The sequence below is a fragment of the Cygnus atratus genome, chromosome 4 (genome assembly GCF_013377495.2).
Source record: "Cygnus atratus isolate AKBS03 ecotype Queensland, Australia chromosome 4, CAtr_DNAZoo_HiC_assembly, whole genome shotgun sequence".
NCBI classification, from domain to species: domain Eukaryota; kingdom Metazoa; phylum Chordata; class Aves; order Anseriformes; family Anatidae; genus Cygnus; species Cygnus atratus.
In genome coordinates, this window is record NC_066365.1 from 64780614 (window position 1) to 64800842 (window position 20229).

General features: G+C 38.4%; 1 protein-coding gene across 2 annotated transcripts in view; it reads left to right on the top strand.

Moving 5' to 3' along the window:
- EVC (EvC ciliary complex subunit 1) overlaps nt 1-18973 on the top strand; it is a 54099-nt gene extending 35126 nt beyond the window's left edge. The window contains exons 13-21 of one of the 2 annotated variants that reach the window (XM_035547286.2): nt 4654-4763; nt 6068-6278; nt 8605-8811; nt 9626-9770; nt 12859-12967; nt 14917-15043; nt 15737-15830; nt 17060-17165; nt 18171-18973. In XM_035547286.2, the coding sequence (XP_035403179.1) occupies nt 4654-4763; nt 6068-6278; nt 8605-8811; nt 9626-9770; nt 12859-12967; nt 14917-15043; nt 15737-15830; nt 17060-17165; nt 18171-18252 (1191 nt within the window). In that variant the 3' untranslated portion in view covers nt 18253-18973. The remainder of the gene's footprint in view (nt 1-4653; nt 4764-6067; nt 6279-8604; nt 8812-9625; nt 9771-12858; nt 12968-14916; nt 15044-15736; nt 15831-17059; nt 17166-18170) is intronic. The other variant, XM_035547287.2, reaches the window with a different exon arrangement.
- Nucleotides 18974-20229: the final 1256 nt, after the last annotated feature.

A 20229-nucleotide genomic window follows, 5' to 3' on the forward strand; every position in this document is an offset into this window, starting at 1 on the left:
GGCTTCCTAGCTGGGAGAATTAAAAAAAAAACACAAAAACAGTAAAGGATTTGCTGACATCATTAACAGTAATTACTGAGCTATAGGGAAATTCACTTAAACAAGGACATAGCTTTCACATTGGTCTCTGGGTCACCAGCACTGTAGCTGGGCATTCTTCAACGTAGAAATTGCCTGAGCAACAGACAGAGCTTTCCTATGGATGAGTGGATAAGTGTGGGATAAAATTCTAGAAGAGGGTTTCTCCTGTTGGGAATATGTATGATTCTTCAAGACGATAGTCTTTGCAGCTTTTTTCACTTACACGTGGCCTTTCAGAAGTAGTTTGAACTAAACTGGAAGAAAGACTGCTATATCTCTATCTGAAGAGAGTACGCAGGGAAACGGCTATTCCACCAAGGCTAGGCTGGCAGATTTTCGTGTATAAACAAGTTTGAAAAGTATCACACAACTCACTATATTACACTTAAATGCCAAGTGCATTTATTGGCACATTCATAGTATAAAAACAGCAACATGTACACTTAAACAATAAGTTGACACTTGTATCCTACTGAAAAGAACACAGCTTTAGAAAAGAAGAAGAGAGATCAGACACTTGTGGCAGGTGATCATGTCATCTGGGAGATCCCATAGATGTTACAGTGCTGAAAATATGTGAAGATCCATAAATAAACATTCATATTGACAGGCCTTTTAATTTATCAGGCATTTTCCAGCAGGAGATAAGTCTCTCATTTTCCTTTTGATAAATATGATATACTGAGAGTTACATAGTCACCTGCTTTACAGACCTTGGAGGTCTACCACCAGAAGGCTTTTCGCCAGGATATTTAAGCTTTCCAAGGTGGCTCAAAAAGACATTTTCCCCATTTATCTGAACTACATTTATTTTGAGATTACCTTTCCTAGCATTTATACATATCTGGAATATAATGTGCTTTGGGGAAACAGAATCTCTTTTGTGCTTGAAAAGGAAAATTTAGTTTCATATTTAACTTTTGTCTTATAAGCTTGACTATGTAAGTGAGGCAAAATATAGGAATTTAGGAATAAATGACTAATGAAAATAAATTATGAGCATTTTCCCACATAGCTCCTACCTCATGATGTCTCTGGAAGAGCACTGTTATGCAGAGCAGGCTGCTGCACTAGGGTAAGGTACTTGCTTGACATTCAGTGTGCATCACACACCATCTACAGGCTGTTAGAGAGAAATTGCTTTCCTCTGATTTCCTGAAGAATCTGTGCTAAAAATGTCAGAGAGCTGCAGAAGAAAGTGTGCTTACTTGGGTCTAATTTGCTGTTTTATCTGAAGTCTAACTCAAAATATTTTATGGGTTTCATTACTTACTAAAGGCATATTCCACACATTTATTGCCAAAGAGTAATGCTTAATGTTAGCTCTGCTGCAGAAGGTCTTACAATGGACTTGTTGCCAGGAGACAAAACACCAAGAAACTTACAGAGACAAAATGGGGTGAGGAGATTTCCTTCCATTCACACACCATTGCTTGGCACCCAGAGAGGTGAATCAGCATCTGCTTATCAGCCTTGACATGCTGTGCTTTTTTGCCTTCTCTTTGTTTTACAGATACTGATTTCTTTCACAGTGATTGGAATGACTCTTCTTTTCAAATAGCCAAACATTCCTCGGAGCTTTACTGCGCCAGTGATGATGATTTTGTCCCTGGTTTTAGTGGTTAAATGCAGGTTAGGAATCAGAGAGCCCAGCTCTTTTCCAGCCACTGTCAGTGTTTAATAGTATTTTGGAGACAGGCTATAGTGGACGACTGTGGGGATGAAAAGGCAAGTGATGTGGGATGCCAGGTCAGGAGAGGTGAGAGCTGGCAGTCCCACAGGGGACAGTGCTGTTCCTCTCCAGGCAGCCCAGGCCCAGGCTGACTTTCTGGTAGCCTCTCAGCCTTTTTGATTCTCCACTCAGTGCTCCCAATGCCAAGCCATAGAGGAAAAACCACAACACAGGTACAAGATTCTTGTCTAATAGTGTTAGGTCTCAAAGCAATGTAAGGCCATTCCCAAGGAAACAAAACTTTTGAAAGGCAGCTGGCAACTTGGCCTGGTATTGGAAGAGTAGTGCAGTGCATCAAAGCACTTTTCCACCTGGATAGATTAAATAGTTGTGTCTGTTTTGCTATTTATCAGCCATAAATTAAGATTCCCTTCAGTGTTGCATTTGGGTCTGTATGTTTGAGTTCTTGTAGTGTTTTGGGGAGTCGAAAATACCCAGCCCTCCAGTTCTATCCCAGTGAGCAGCTGAAGTATTGCTTCCAGTAAAATATGCAATAACTGTTCTGTTCCTACCCCCATCTGATCCTTCCCTTCTTGATCATCTTGTTCCTTAAGGAAGCAAAACACTGGCTTAGTATTTGGTCCAAATCTCAATCTTCCTTATTTAACACCCCTACTTAAATGCATAGTAATGTCCATTCTTTCCTCTTTGTTCTCATGCTACTTTATGGCTGATGTACTTGTACTGCTAAGTTTAACAACAGTGCATGGGGGGAATTTTTTGCTGTGTTCTAAGCTTTCTGTTGGTCTCAGAGGATTGAAGAGACTCATTATAAATTTTGCATACAGATTATGTTAGATGCACTCTCAATTAAAAGGTGACTCATTCTTTTCCGCTAAAAGAAAGTCTGTGCTCACCACTACAGAACTACACTATTTCCTCAGAAACAGTAAGAAGTAAACAATTCCTACTGCAATTCCTACTACAGTCCCTGTCTGTGTTATCATTCTGAGTGTCTTTTTGGATAGGTTTTATGGGCAGCAGCTGAGGTGTTACATTTTTGTTTCTTGACTGCAATATTATATCATTTACAATTCCAGTAAACCTCTCCTGTATCTTGGTGGACTACTTCTGATTTAAACTGCATGCTGTTGGAGAGCAGGTGGGCAGACAGGCCCTTCAAGAACAACTTCTTGATGAATACCAAGTCTCCAAAAATAATGGGGAGCCACATCTGAGCCACAGGCAGCATCTCGTTGAAAAAGCTTCTCTAGAAAGTAAAAGGTCCTTTTCAGCCCTATTTTAACTGCTGAAAGAGACAGTGAAATATGCAGTGCAGTGTATCAGCTTGGTCAACCAAAGAATTTACTAGACACATGCAGAGAGGTGTGAAACACTAGGGAACCATATCCATAAAGCTGCTAAAGGGAAATACTGATACAGCTATTATTGGCATCTGTCACAGTGATATCTGGAGACCTGGTAGACTTTAATTTGTCACTCACAGTATGCAGTTGGAGATGACACTGTGCGTGGCTGTGCTCTGTGATTTTCAGAATCACCCAGGCTCAAATCAGTTGAGGTCTGGCTACCCAGGCATATCTTGAAGCAACTTGTGAAAGTAGCTCGGGGGCTCCCCAGCACTGTGCAGACTTAAGTGCTGTGCCTCTCATGCCCTTTCCATCTGTAATGTTGACTGCCAGCCCATCATTCCCAGGCACCCCACGCGGGAGAACGTGCTTTGGTAAGGTTTTCTTCACGGAGAGGGAATAACAGTATGTGCTGCTGTGTATGCTGCAGAGAATGCACTGTCCGAGAAAGAGATGCATTTTTCTTTTAAAGCAAAAGATGAAGTGCTTTCTGATGTTCTGCACTTCCCTGGGGAGTTAATTCTGTGTTCACATATAAAGCCTCTCCTGCACAGATCACTGCTTCCCAGGGAAAAGACTATCAAATCCAATATGAAGGCCCAGGACCACTCATAATACCTTGCACTAAGAGAGGCTGCACTTATGCATCTAATTCTTTGCTGGACATATTGATCTAGTGAAATCTTGCTGTCTACAATAACAGAAAATTTACTCCCTCATGTTCTGAATGAAGATGGAACATGAAGTAAAGCTGTCAGAGAGCCAGAGTATTATATTTAATTTAGGACTCTGCATATGTCTGCAAGCAACCTGCTTTTACCCAGCTGCCAGTGTAGCCTGATATATACTCTTCATCTCACAGTAATGGAGTTTGAGCCTTACAGTCATTTCATCTTATGGCCTATTATTCATTAAACGCTGGCAATACACTAAACAAAATCTAAGTCTGTATCTCCAAAAGTTTACAGTCTAATGGTGAGTCCATCAAAACATTTCAAGATTAAATTCTTTGATCTAAATATCACCTTGAAGGAGCTGTAAACTCACAGTCCTAAACCTAATCACAACATCTCCATTTCTAACTAGTAGCACTGTGTACTATATACAAAGTGTAATGAAAGATACCTTTATTTTGTTAGGTGAAAGTAAAAACTACATCTCTACTAGTGAAAAAAATGAACCAGAAAGCCCACTGCAACCTGCTGATAAGAGTCGATGCAGTATTTTGTGCCACATTGTTCTTTTTTCCATTGGTTCTCTGTTGATGAAACCAGGGAATCTGTAGGAGACACAGCTCAGGGCTGATCCAAATCAGTGCAGTTTCTTTTCAGTGAATTTTGATTAAGACTTTGATCATTAAGAAAAAAATATTCCTAAGAAAATAATTTGAATTCAGCATGAATTTGTTTCATGGAAGAGGGGAATTACTGTTTCTAACCAGAACAAAACAAAACAAAACCAACTTTAGATAATTGATATGGTTACTGAAATCAGAGTATCTTACAGTTGTGATTTTTTCCCTGCCTTTAGGTATGGATAAATGAATATGCTCTCTCTAATGTGATGCAAAAGCACCTGTCTGAGAAACAGGAGAAGATAATTCAAGGTGTCGTGAGCAGACTAGGCTGCCTCAGTGATGAGTAAGTATGGTTTTATCGGTAAGCAGTGCAGTAAAACTGCAATGCTGCATGCACAGATAAAAACCCATATATATTACATTGCAGAAAGCAGTGTTGAGGGATTCTGAGCATCCTCAGACAGACAGTTTCTGTAGGTTTTAGTCTGAATATTAAAACAAAATGCCGACAGATAGGATGATTCCTGGTAAGGCAAACGTAAAGTCTTCTTTGATTTGTCAAGTGGTGTACATTCTGTATATCTGTTCCTGTGTTTGCGAGTTATTCCTAATCTCAAAAGTACATCGAAGTTCGCTTTGTACTCTGTGTCTCATGCTGGAGTTGGATATCTGTCAATATAAAATGTTCAGTCACTCACCTCTACCTTTGCTTTCTGATATTACAATACTACTGACCATATCTTTACATGTAAATGACTCCTGTCTTGCATTCTCTGTCTATATTCACCAAGGAAACTTTTAGTTTTGTCTCATCTTTGTTCAACTAAAGTCTCTTTGAGAGACATACCTCTCAATAAATAAATAGATAGATAGATAAATAAAATTTGTGTTATCTGCCTTATTTTGATTAAGATAACAAATGACTTCATTCATCATAGTATCCACATTATCAAAGATCAATGCAGTTAAAGACTTGACTATCTGGAATATTGGTGTTATTGCCAATGCACTCCTGTATTTTGCATCTACTTCTCAGTTCAGCCTCCCCTTTTCATGTTCTCTGACTTCAACATTGCCCAAGATTCAGTACCTAGAGGGCTCGTTGCACACAGTAAGTAGAGACACAAACCCGCCTTGAAGAGTATCATCCCAAATGTGCACACAGCACATTTCATTCATTTTGTCCATAATCTACTTCAAAATGTGTTCTTTTGAAAATTCACCAAAAACTTGCTCCAGCCATGTCTGCACTGCCAGCTAACACTATCCCCTTCAGTGTCTCATCCCCCCCTGTTAATCCAAGACATGCATTTTCTTCAGATTGAAATAGCTTTCCTGTAGGTCTGATTACATTCTCCTTTAATCTTATTTCAAGTCTCTTATTTAAAAAAAATGTAATCACAGATGTTTATTTATCTTTTCCTTCCTATTTTTATTTTAATTTAACTTCAGAGTGACAGAATTATATGTATATCACAGTGTTATCCATTCATTACACCTGAGGAACATTGTAAGGCATGCTTAAAATGTGTGAGATGTCACAGTGAATAGTAGCTGTCATCTTTCAGCAATGACTTTTCCTGAGCATGGGTGTGCAAAATCAGCAAGTAGCTTAGCTGGTTGATTTTTAATGAATTTTTTTTACAGGTCTGTTAACTATATATTGCAAAAACACCGGCTCCTGCTGTGTTCAGTACTGAGAAGGTTAACTCTTCGAAGCATTGGAATGGCAGCTCTGGCCTGCATGAGGATATCCAGGAAGAAGAGCTTGCTTCAGGAGCTCAGAGAGCAGCACATCCTGCAGAAGGGCTCTTCCCACTGCCAAGACGAAGACCAGTGGCAGCTGCAGAAGGCAGTGGTAGGACTGTTGTCATTTTTCATTTTTCTCTTTTCTTTCTCCTCTGTCGATGAGATGCTCAGCATCTGTTCAACTGACATCTTTCAAAATAATCTGATTCCTGTAGGTCGGGAGATGGGAGAAAATTTAACAGATTTTTAGACTTGATATTCCCACAGGTCACTTTCATATCTATTTGCAACTGTGTTTTTAGGGTTACTCTTCCTGGTTAATATTAGGTTTTGTAGGCTATTTATTTACTTGGACTGGATACTTACCTAGAACAACACTGCATTGCTGATGTCAGCATCAGAGGACCCTTCCCAGCTGGCATCAATGTTAGCCCCTGCCCAACCCAGTGCTGCTGCACATCTGGATTGAACCCACCCAACACCTCGTAGCTGTGTGCTCCATGCCATCACTGTGCAATTAGCAGAGAATTAATATTGTGTATGCCTTCCAATTTTGATGTGCGTAACGTGAACGCTAATTCTCTTCTTGAAAGAGGAATAAGGAAATTCTGTCTGCTGCCAGTTTCATATTTGATACTTCTATCGAAGTAGTTCCTCTTAAGTGTGAAAATCTCAAAATATCATTAACCTTCACAAGAAGTAAAATAAAATACAAATGCATGTGACTGCATTCTTCTTGTTTCTGCATTTGTGTGCTTTCCACTGTTACATCTCACTTAGTTCCCACAGGGACATTAATTGATTCAATCACTGTGTTCCCTAGAAAAATGAAATGTTCCCAGGTATTACTGTTATTTTGGTCTCTCTCCATTACAGCCTCTTTCCAAGGCCAGCTAAAACCAATCTCACAAAGACATCCTAAAAATACACATATAAGATCCTTGCTGCCAAACAAGTAGAGCCTAGATGTGGAACTGTGAAAAGTCAGCAAGAAAAAAAATGTTAGGAACAACTTCCAAAACTAGAACCAGTGTATAAGGAGTTAAGGAAGAGGTTAATTTGCAGACACTCAAACAGAGTTTAAGGCATACTGTGTTGTTTTAACTAAATTTAATTTAAGTTCGTTCCAATTTTAGGCTAGTGTAGATAGTGTTATGCCAGTCCGTTTATTTCATATAAAATGTAAACTTTATTCAGGAAAATACCACTATAAAATCCTACCTTGGTCAGAATGACATGACCAAAAAAAAAAAAGAGAGAGAATAATTTTAATGATATTCCGTCTGTCTTTAAAAAATGTCAAAAACATGTCTGAGCTATAAATGAAGACATGTCAGAATAGCCAGCATTAATAGGGACATCGTTATTTTCCACAGATGAATGTGGGCAGAGCAGGTTCTTTTCCTACTTGCATTTTTTATTTCCAAGAGGGAATCAAATAGGTAGTGTTGAATCCCCCAGAATAATTTAATTATATTTAGGCTTAAATGAGAGTATTAGTATAAGAGAGACATCAGCAACTCAATAGAAGGCAATCTGTGGAAGACTGTGATACACATAAGAAAGAAAGAGCAGGTTATTCTGGTGTGTCCTATTGTGTGCTGAAGAGAGTTTGGAGTGAAAGTGAGTTTAAAAAGAAGCATAGAAAATGGATGGTCCAAAGGACTCAAGGGACTGGAAGCCTTAAGAAGATGCATCTTCTGAAGTGTCATAAGTTTTAAAACTGGCATAAAGTATGTAAGTAGGGAACAATTTTTCACTTGTTTCTGATTTCTTGTTTCTAATAAAAGAACAAGAGAGCACCAAGCAAAGCTACTAGATGGCAGGTTCAAAATTAATATGTTAAGCCACAGAACTCACCAGGTGCACAGAGTGCAAGTGGTCTCCAAGTGCTATTAAGCACATTCATGAAAGGCTGGAAATACAAATATGCCAAGTTTTTCTCAGGTAGACCCCAAAACTGTTCCAGAAACATAACTGCATGCTTGCCTTGTTCTTCTGCTCTTTATCAAGGTATCCACAACTATCCCTTACTGGAGTCAGGGTATTTGAGTTTGAGTGTATTCTTAATGGAAATAAGACCCAATTCAACAGTACAGAACACAAAAACAGGAATGCATCACATGGAAATGACTAGTTGGACAGGATATAGCTGTTGTACATATCATGACAGAGACAATAGCTTTGGTGCCAAGACAAATATATTAAGTGGCTGTACTGGAACTATACTGGAATTAAGCATTACGCTTGATAATTATTATATAAAGAAATTATACTGGAATTAAGTGACTGTACTGACTTATGCTGGAAATGAGATTAAGTATTAAAACAGTAACATTCTGAGTGGCTGTAGGACTTTCTTTTACAGTGATGCTGACTAAATTTCTGAACGCATTTAAACGGCAGTGCCTGCTATCATTTTGTTTGATTACCAGGAGTCCCACATTTTGGAAGAGGAAGAGAAGCTTGTGGAAGAAACGCAGCAAACCCATTTAGAATTTCACCAGCAGTTAGTCACAGAAATGCAAGAAGCTCTTCAGTTTCTTCAGCAACACATGGAGCAAGTGATTGGGCGGACACTGCTACAGCATGCCCGACAGGAAGCTGGAAAAAAGAAATCAGATGATGAACAGGTTTTCAAGGTATGGAATTGTTCAATAGCAGCTTTCTTAACAAATTGAGTACTACTTTAATAAATTGGAGGGCAACCTTATATATATGCATTACCCTATGTCTAGAAGTATCAACAGGAGAACATTACAACCTGTTTTAAAACTGAAGATAACTTGCTGTCTATTTACAAACTTAACACCAATGTCAACCTACTGTATTTTTGAGGGACTCACTGGAGCAGTCAGAAGAGGTTTTGCTAAACCAAACCTCAGAACATAAAAAGAATGGAAAGTTCTTGATGACAGAAAATCACAAACATGAGGAAGAAATGGAGAATTATCTATTGATAAAGATTTTGAAGTTAATTAATAGTATTCATATATTAACAGCTTAATGGATATATTAAATAGATTAAATTATCTTGTAGATAAACACATAAAAATGAAACTCAATTCATAGATTAATAAATGCAGTTGTTGCAAATATTTGGATTTTCTATATAAAGGAAAATTGCACCAGAACTACACATATATTGATTTACTGTACTGGCAGGGTTGACATGCAAAATGGGCTATGGAGATAGAACAGATAGAAGAATGGTCCCTTCCCAGATGTAGTTGAGGCACATTAGAAAGATTTTACTGTAATTTTTCATGTTGAAGTGTTCCATGGATGAATAGAAATACCTGTTTTCCAGGATATCAGTTTGTAACTTTTTTAAAGCACAATATTCACAATCTTTTATGCACATTAAAAATTAAATTTGGTGTTCAGTTTTAGGCGGATCAAAGCACCTAGTTTTTGACTTAGAAAATGAATCATTGCTTGTACTGTGTACTGCAGGAGAGGCTGGTGGAAGCTGCTGTAGAAAGTGTATATGGGACCAGCAATAATATCAATAGACTGGTGCAAAACTACTACCAGCAGGTAGGAAAAATCACGGAAGGCTATGAAGGGAAAAAAATTCAGCAGCTGAAATCCTTACAAGGTATGTATGATATTAACTGTAAGATAATACTTGTTTTTTAGTAGATAAATTCATTTTCTTATTGCTGTAAAGATCTCATAAAGATAACAGAAATACATTATTTTAAATCAAACAACAAAGTAAAATAAATGTGTACATCCATTTCCATCTTTGAAGGAATAGTAGAGCTATTATCATCAATAATTTCTTGAATTGCAGTCAGAGATGCAGGATGTTGTTACTCAAGGTTTGTATAACCACACATAGAATAATGACTTAGTATCAGATAGTTTAACCATGAATTCTGATTCACCAAGCTAAGATCAGAGATACTACCACCGTCACAACCACCAGTAACTGATTTTCTGGTGCTCTAAAGCTTAACACAAGGCAGAAGGATTTAGAATGCGACAGCTGTACAAATCTTAGGTTGTACATCCAACCTCTACCATGAGCACAGTTCAACTTACTATATTTATCTATGAAACTAAAATGAATTAATGGATTAAATACTGATAGGGAAAGTGAGAGGGTATATGACTGGAGTCTACAAGTTGGATCTTTCTCCTATAATGGGGGAGATCTGTGTCTTCAGTCCTCGCTCCCACATCAGAAAACATAAGCATCATTGGTAGACAGTCTGCTTCCTCTGAGGTGACTGCCCTCAAGTTTAAGAAGGAGATTCTCTTTTTTGACTCAATGAAATGTTGTTCTCTCTGCAATAGAGAAGATTCATGGGAGGATCAGCAAAAAGTCAATCATTCCTATCCTGGAATGACGTATGAACTTCTGCATTATTTCTTAACCGTCAACTATGACCCTCTCACAGGTTGTGAAACTGCTGATGAGGTTTATGAACTCCTGGATCCCACAGAAACACAGGCTCTTTTTCTTGGAATTATTTCTAATTGTTCAGTTCCTTTAGGACAGGAAAAAAAGCAAGCTGTAATTATTGATTTTTTCTGTAAACACTCTCCCCTCCCCTGGATGAAGGCTGTTGGCATTAGATGAAGATAGCGAGTTAGTAGAATGGCAATAGCATTTAAGACTAAGTATTTGAGACACGTGGAGTGGATAAATAAAAACTGTTTTCAAAATGAAAGTTAGCAAATTTAAATAAATTTGATTCTTTAACCACAAAAGAGAATTTTTGAAGAGAAACAGGCCTATCCACTCAAGGCTTGGGTCCAGAGATAAGGCATACTTGGGTAGGAAAGATTCATGAGCCCCAGTTAATAGATAGCTATGCTTACTGGTTACAGGAGAACCCATGTGTTTTGCAGTGCCCTGTTGTGGACCTTGAAGCCTTTAATATTGGAAGCTGAAATGAAAGGGTTAGGCAAAATCTGTGCAGGGATTTTTGATGATCTATGTTGTAGACATCAGCAGCCAACAAGGCATCCAGTTACTCAAGTTCTCACGAAGTCTCTCTGAAGACTTCTTTGGCCCTGATTCAGCCGACTACAAGCAGAGTCTAAAATCCCTTCGATGTGGATTGCTTTAAGCAGGAACTACAACAGAAGCTGGTTCCAGAACACTCCTCTGATGTGAACTGAGCTGATCCGGTATCATTACATACTAGAATGTTTTGCTTCATTGGCATTTTGGTATTGCTGTCTACTGGTTTCCCAAATAGCCTGTGAGACCTGGAATACCAGTCACTAGGGCCACAGTCAGCCTGGTAATTGCTCTTTTAGATCATTTCTTTCTCCTACTGTTTGTGTGGATATATTGTTGTTTCAGTGCATTGATGTTCCATGAACTATGAGAAAGAAAATTAAGTGTGTAAGCAGCTACTAAAAGAGCACATTTTCTTTTCAACTGAGGAAAAATAAAATCCTTTCTTGCTGCAGTGTAAGCCTACAGGCATGGGGGAAGATGAGAGAATTTATGTTGATAATAAAAGCAGGCGTGTTTTAGATTTGGGTGACCAGAGAGAAACCAAGCTGAAACTGAAAGGTCAGATGAACTGGTACAGTGAAAAAAATACTGCAAACGTATATGTGCATACTCTAAACTGGCTCGTTTTTTCTGTAACGGCTCCTTCAACTCGTTCTGCTTTGTTGGTAGCTTTTCCATTAGGAGGAGTGAGCAGTGGGTCTAATGAGGGTCTCTGATGTTTAGTTCACGTAAGTCCTTTTTTAACCTGAGTCCTAATTTGTGATGCAGACTGCATGTCTTTCTCATTTCAGTTGTTGTATGGCCCCCAGAAGAACTTACATTTCTCCCTGTGATTCTTAACAGCCTGAAGTGCTGCCCCTGGGCACAGCCAGACCCTCTATGCCCTGCCATAGAGCCAGGAGGCAGGACACACATTTCTTAATTTTTAGAAGGGCCTGATCTGTTATGTGATCTTCAAGCACGTTTACCACAATGAGAGCGCGATTCCCCTCACCAAATACACTGTCAACCTCAGAGGTGCCTGCCATCCTCTCCCAGCATTCAGAAAAAGTTGGATGCCCCCCATATAAATGTTATATACCTAAATTTGTTATATACCCATCCATCTCCCTCCTGTATTTTAGAAAAAAACAGTGGTCCACAGCAGTAGGTGTGAGGAAATGGGTCGTATCTGGCAGATTGCTACCAGGCAGGACTTTGAAGACAAGACTCAGGACCCTGCTCAGCAGATAAACACCAAGCAGAACTACCAGAATTACTTCGCCTTCAAACGAGGGGAAGCATAGTGAAGTTAGGCATTCCCAGGACTAAGTGGCCTCGGAGCTGAGGGTTTTTTTGTTTGGCAGTTTTCATTTAGGTATTTCAGTTTTTGCTTAAGGCATTAAGGTGTTTTCATAAAATGTCTCCTTTGAATTCTGTGTTAATCAATCACTTAGTGGGAGAAGCAGATAAGAATAATAAGAATTCCCTGACATTACCATCACAGCTGAACAATGCACAACTTATTGTCTGATGTTTCAGCAAATCACAGTGGCAGAGCAAGTGGATGTAAGAAGTACTTGAGATCTCTAAGGAGCAGTGACTTTGGAAGGACAACCTAGAACAGGAATTAATTTGTGCTGATGAAAGGCATAAATTGTCAGGTTGCCAGAACTCAAAGCGGGGTTTGTAGTTTTGAGCAGAAGATTTTACTAAACCATTATTTCAGCAGAAAGAAGTGAAAGGAACAGACTTAGAAAGAAAGAAGAGAATGAACAGACAATGAAAGAAGAACAGACCAAAGGCATCCTGAACATATCATCCGCAGTCCACCAAAGGTAAGAGCGGGCACAAGTGCTACTGACTCAGTTTAAATGTTTTGACTTTTTGCAGATCTATATAAATGTCTAGCTGAATAAATGTTCTGGGCTTGCATTTTATATTTTGTCCCTGATGGAAAAGAAATATCTGTTGCCAAATTTTGTCTACTCTTTGATCTCAGAGAATTACTTTTTGATGCTCATTAATTACAGACTGAAGAACTATATAGAGACAGTTTGAAAAGAGAGAGTGAAAAGCAATGCCAAAACACATGCCAAATTAAAAAAAAAAAAGATAATACAAATGTAGGATGGGAGCTGATGGTGTCCAATTCATTACATTCCATTGTTTCTGCTTTAAAAATCAAGAATATATATTAATTTGCTGTTGAGTAAATATACCATATTAGATAGCATTTTTGAAGCATAAATAATATCAAAATGGCAAAATTTCATTTAATGCCTTTGGACAGTCAAGATTACTTGCACAAAATTTAGGCTTGAGTGCCACAAATGTTAAATAAAAATCATGTTTAATACATTATTTATTTTTTGAAATTTAAACTCTAGACAAAAAGCACTGACAATACAAAGGAATAAGTTGTCATAAAAAGCTGTATTATATAAGTTTGAAGGACTTTTAAAATGACATGCACATAATGTATTTTTGTAATCCTTTTATTTTCTTTACTCTTGGTTTATTATCCAAAATAACATAGCCTGTGCAATTTTGTCATTGTAAAGAGGTTCATTCTTTTTTAGACATTCTGCTACTTCTAAATTGAAAGAAATTATTGCCCACTTTCTGTTTTTCATCTGTGTTTGAATTAGTATAGAAATAGATTCATCTAACAAAGGGCTTCAGAAAAGATCTGTTAAGTATTCATTATCAAGTTCATCGTTTATTCTGACATACAAATTCACTTTTAGCTGTTGTCTCAATTTTTTCTCCCATAACCTGTTCTAGTACCTTAAAATAAAATACAATTAAATTGGGCTTCATGCAAGCAGTAAAAATGTAACAATTTTTTTATCTAAGCTGGTCTCATAACAATCAGTCAGTAATCAAACTCAGTTTCTTGTTACCATTCTGATTTCGTTTAGGGTCAAATCCCAGTCATGCATTAAATCAATGACAAAATTTCTATTAATTATCTAACTCCTGTTAAACTCAGCAGAATTTTTTATTTGCTTTTGCCCTTGATGGAAGGTTATGAGTGTGAGTGCAAAGAACAAATTTTGAAAGCTAACCTTCTGTGAGCATTGACCATTACAATAGCAACTGCAGTATGTGTAAATGTCAGAAACGTTTTGTGTTATCTCCTTCCCTGGGGAATGCGATGGGTGATTGACAGTTTTGCTTCAAGGTAGATCAGGCAAGAGAACAGAAGAATTACAGATTCAGCAAAGTTGCAGCCGTTCAGGTTCTACTGTATTAATATTAACATTAATCCTTAACAAGCACAATAAAACAAGCAATGAATATAGTTGTCAATGCTCACAACACTGGGTTTCAGATTATCATGTTTCTGGCTCAGTGTCAGCTTGGTACTGAAGAGCCCTGAATGAGGTGCCTAATTCTTAATCCATTATCCTCACACCTGATCTTCTAACAGCTTGTCTTTTTGGCAAGCAGATAGGAAAAGTGACTTGATTCATTGAAGAAAACATACAATGGTTTTGAAAACAAACTTCAAAATTAGAGCTGAACTCCAGCTCCCGAAGTCCAGGCGTGGATGACCCAAACTGCTCCACCCTTAGAAAGGAGCTTGTATTCTGTGGTGCAGGCAGGTTATTAAAATAAGTAAAGCTAATTAAAAATCTACAGCAAAATTATTTGTCCCAGCAGAGACTGGATGGGCTGATACTGCCTTTCTCTCTACAAAATCTTCTAAATGCCCTTCAGCAATATTGTATTCCTCCCTTGAACTGAACAACAAAGGTACTTTAAAATTTCCCTTTACCAGGATGATGCTGCAGCAAAAGAAGGTTCTGAGTCAGTTTGAACTGCACCAGCAGATTCGTCTGGAGTCTCTGAAACAGAAGCTGCAGGGATTGCATCACCTAGAAACAGAGCTGGAGAATCAGCTGAGGGTAAATCAGAATAAAATGACTCACAGATCTGAACCAGTCAATGGCAAAACATCTGTCGTTTTGACTCTTATTGTTTGACAGATTGTAAGGGTCTCTTCACTGGCCCAGTTGAAATTAATGCTAAGATTCACTACTGTTTTCACCCCTGAAGCTATGGCTCAGACCCTAGCAACACATGTGGACAGTTAACACTTTGAAACCATATACTACAAAGAGAACCTGGGACTTGGATGAGGGCATTATATTCTTTATCTTATTTATTGACAGTTCTGCATCATGTCTATGGTGAGTACAGGCTCACATTTTGGTTACTTGAACGTCTCTGTCTAATCAGATGGAGACTGTTCAACCTCTTTACTAGTATATCAGTGTGCTTGAGTTCACAGCCACGACAAGGAGGATCAGGCCCAAATGCCAGGTAGTCGCAACCAGCCAGGTTGCACAGCAGATCTCCTACTCTTCATCACACACATGCACTCAGCATGTTTGAGTTGAGTGCTGTTAATGGGACGCTGTATTTTGTTGTCCTCAGTGAATCCCTTTCCAGTAGGAAACACATCCCCAGTGTGTTCACATTGTTTCATGTGCTTCCACAATGACATACACATTTTTTTGTCATGCCATGTGTAGAATAACATAACCAGAATCAAAACGTTTTGTGTTAACTGACTGCTGCTTTATCCTTGCATGTAGAATGCAGAGCAGGACTTTGTTACTGAGTTGGCTGCGCTGGCTCGAATTCCAGTCACTGTGAAGAAGCTGCCTTCCAAAAGGAGCAAGCCAGCAGGTTGGTACGATCCTGGATTGTCTTAAAAACACATCATTCCATTTAATCGGTTCATAGAGTGCAATATGACAAGATAGAGTTTTAGGAGAGATTTATTTTTTTTTTCATCAGTGCCATGTCCCTAATAGATGAGGGAATTGGGGTGTAGAAAAGTAAAGTGACCTTCCAAGATCATCTGGGTTGCCTGTAGCTGAACCACAAGTAAATGTCTCCATTGCTGACTCCAAAGCTGTCCTTTAGCCAATAGACCACATTTTGTCCATTGAGGTAAGGCTTTGCCTTGCTCAGTCTCAAATTATTTTTCATGTCTTTATCATGTTCTTTAAAAAGGTCTCTGTTCACCTTGATCACTAGGTTTCTGGGAGTACAGCAGGACTGGATCACCCAGCTTTCATTCTCTTGGTAGAATGGAAGAATCAGCTATCCCATACACATACTCAAAAGTAAAATCTTACTGAATCAGGAAGATCGAAATATTTATATGAATTTGTTGCAGGTTTAACAGATTAGACTATTTTATTATTCAAGAGATACTTAGGGACAAATTGTCAGAATAGCAGTTGTGTTCCCTGATGCATATTTGGAATGGGGTGTACATACTCTCATCCTTTGAGCCATGAAATCATCCTGTCATTATCAAAAGGAGACATTTTGCATTACACCTGAAAGATGCTGAAAGGTGAGATCAGTGTCTGAAAGGGAAAAGCAACTCACTCACTTGGACAATTTTGAATCTCTTTCCCCAGTCAGTTTTTTCCAAGCGTGCAGAGCTGTTTGTCCTGGTATGGACAGTGACCCCAGGGATACATGTGGAAGCTTGGCTCAGGACACTAAAAGCAGTGACTTTTTAACATCCCAGTGTACTGCTTCAAATCACATAAAATGATGTAGTGACTGTACCTCTGTTCGCTAGTGGTAAGGAGCCATTTTCAATTACTTGCTAAGAAAATATGTGATAGCGCTTTCCGTGGTTGCACCTTGCAGAGACTTACATCAGCCTGCAGCAAATTTGAAAGTTGAAGTCTACTCTGTGAGAACTTATAGTCAAAAAACAATATTCTAGATTAATGTAAAGTTGAGTGATTTTCTTGTAATAACTTTTATGTATAAAGTGCTACTGTGCTAGAAGTTAGTGTTTTGTTTTGCTTTAAATTAATCAAAACCAAACAAGCTCTAATATCTGTGATTTATTTATTTATTTGTTAATCCACATATCTTTGGTAATTCAGGGGAAAAAACAGAAAGGAGGAGTATTCACTCTCCAGAATCGGAAGACAAAGATAATTATTGTGAAAATATTCAAGAGCCTCCTGGACTGAAGTCCAGTTTATGCAGGTACAGTAGAGGCTATAAAAAAAGGCTTGTGAAAAAAACTGTTTACACAAAGCAGTAAAACATCTACTTCACAAGCAGGTATGCCAATCAAAACTAAAATATAACACCTACACTAGCTGATCTTCTTCCTTAACACTTATTTCTCCCATGTACTTGACCTTTTTTCCCATATTCTTTTTTAAATGTTGGAAAATCATCAGGCTTGTCTGTGTTGTTATGTATTTTATAAATAACTTCTGAAGTAGAGAAATGAGAAATTCTGTTTCCAAATTTCCTTTAATTAGATTTTTAAAAACCTGAGTCACAGACAGCATAAATCAGCACAGACAATTGAGTCCAGTGGAACTAGGCTGACTTGTAGCAACCAAAATATGGCCTTGGTATTTAGGCTTTCAACTACCACCTTTATTTCATGAACAAAGGAAAGCGCCAGTCTTTGGCTGATGAGGGTAGCAGTTCTAACAATGATTTTCTTGATAGATGTTTCAGTTGGCTTATGCTGGGGTGCTAACTAGAGGAGAAGAAATGGCTACAAACCTGAAAGATGCCAGCTGATTACTACAGGCAGATCAAACCAGCCAGCTGGTCACTGGGGCTTGATATATTGAGCAGAGAAAATCCTGTTGACAGGCAAAGCAAACAGTTGGTTCTCAGGAGCCACAGGCCTTTGGGGAAAAGTATTTATCCCCTGAGTGACCTCAGCCTGGGACTGACTTTAGGAGATGGCTCCTTTCCCTGATGGCATCAACCCTTTTCACACACTCCTTTCCCACAGCCAACAAGGGATACGTGTGTAGGGAACAGGGATGCAACAAAGGAACATTGATCTTTATGCAACTTTGTTCTGGCAGCCTAAACAGAGGCAGCTGAAACCAGTGAGTGCAAAAGTTATAGTCACATAGCAAGTGCCTTTCTTCTTATATCAAAATGAATTTAGTTTAAGACAGAATTGTAGCCTTTGAAAAACTTGGTCTACAATTTTGTTTTATTGTTTATTTTTTTCAGAGAGAAGTTACAGAGGCCACATAAAGAGCAGGCTGAACCAAGGAAAAACTCAAAGATGCTAAAAAAAAAAGGGAACAGGTAGTAAAAGTATTTCTATGAGCTGTCTGAACACAGAGTACCAAAGCATTCTTCTGGGAGATCTCAGCAGCTATAAATACTTACTGAGCTGGTTTACTGAGGAACAATGAAGAACATCAATAATAACCGAGAAATCTTCTTTAGCTACAGACCGAGACTCAACCCCATGTGTGTTTGTCTCGCTGTTAATGAAACATTCGCACTTGATTTTGGCAAGGGGGAACAAAGAAGGCTTTAAGGTCTTCCAGATCGTGTTGGGAACATGAGAGGAAGATCATTTTAGATTAGGAATATACCTGAGGAAAGTGCAGAACAGATAGATACACACTAGACTGAATGAGGTTAGTACATCTCAGGAAGGTTTCGTTGTAATATTGATGTACCATTTGCTTTTGAGCCTTAAATGTTGTGGATCTGGTCTTAGTATTTTGTGATTGATGCTTTGGACTAAAAAAAAAATAGAAAGAAATTTAAAGAATACTTAAAGAGACTTCAGATTTTATTGGTACATCGAAAGATTGTTTGGTTTCTCCTTTGATATATTTTAATGCTTCCAAGGTTACATATGTTTTTTAAAATTTGTACAAAGATTTTTGTAAATCTGTTTCCCTGTGTTTGTCTCAGATTTCAAATTATTATTTTTTTTTTGGAAAGAGACAAAACTGGCTATTTGATTTTTTTATACTTCACTTTCTATTCTTTGATAAATAAACTTGTTTTCAGCATACTTTGTTGTGCTCTTTATGTTTCTTACAGGAAGTCTTGTTATGCAAAGTAGCTATTTCTCACTGTCTCTATAGAGCACCTGTATTGTGTAATTAATTGCCCCACTTAAGCAATCTTACAGCTTTCAAGAAATTAAAATTTTCTGTCTTTTTAAAATGAACATATGAACATATATGAATATAATAATATATAGTATATATATTCATATATATATATATATATGAACATATATATTCATTATAAAATGAACATATAAACATATATTATGTTTATTTTATGCCTAACTAAAAGGCCGTCCTTTGGCACTTGATGTAAAATCCTGCATCAGTTATGCAGTTTACTTCAGATAAAAGTGCCACCACACAAATGACTTTACTAGGCATGTTGCACACAATTGTTAAATGGTTAATTTTCACTTCAATCATTGTCAAAACCGCTTTTCTTTTTTTTTCTAAATTGTACCACTTTGAGCATTAGATTCTGCTGTTTCAGCAATTGCTCTCCATGGTCTCTCTGCCTTACTGAAGGAGACATTTTACTGCCTGTTCGATGTGCTTTTTTTCAAAAGGATGCAGCCTACTTCCCTCTATTTGAGCATCTTAATTCTGCAGTGGACTCTATACAGATAGCGAGAAGGCAACTTTTCATAATAGTTGATTATGTCTAAAGATGCTGTTATAAACCGTGCAGTGTGGTAGAGCCACAGTCAGGATGCAGCAGTCCGCCTGGATGCACTGTGTGATTCATTTAACTAGGCAGGGCTTATATGGCTTTTTCTCTGTCTTCGAGAGGTTCAGCTTATCCCAAAAGCAGGGCAGCAGTGCCCTCTCTCGGACATCTAGCAGGCTTTCTTTCCCTTGCTGGTGGAGGTCACCAGAGGAGCAGGGAAGGGTCGCTGGGCTCAGGCAGCTGGTACCAGCTCTTCCCACAGCCCCTCGAGGTGGGACCCCTTCTGCTACCTTCCCCATGCCACTGGGTCTGCCCTGCAGGCATCTCCCTGCCCTCTCATCTCTCTGGGCTCTAATCTCTACGAACAGCCATTTCTCCTATTCTCTCTCAGAATCACCTTCGCTTCATGACAAAAATCAACTGCTACTCTTGTCCCTGTTACTAACTTCAGTCTTCCTGCATTACTCCCAGATTCACTGTCCTGCTTAAATTAAAGTCCTGTACAGATTTCATGTGCGGTGTGGCACTCATAATTCCCTGTCAGCGATGCAGGTATTGAACAAGGACACTTGTGAGAACTTCATTG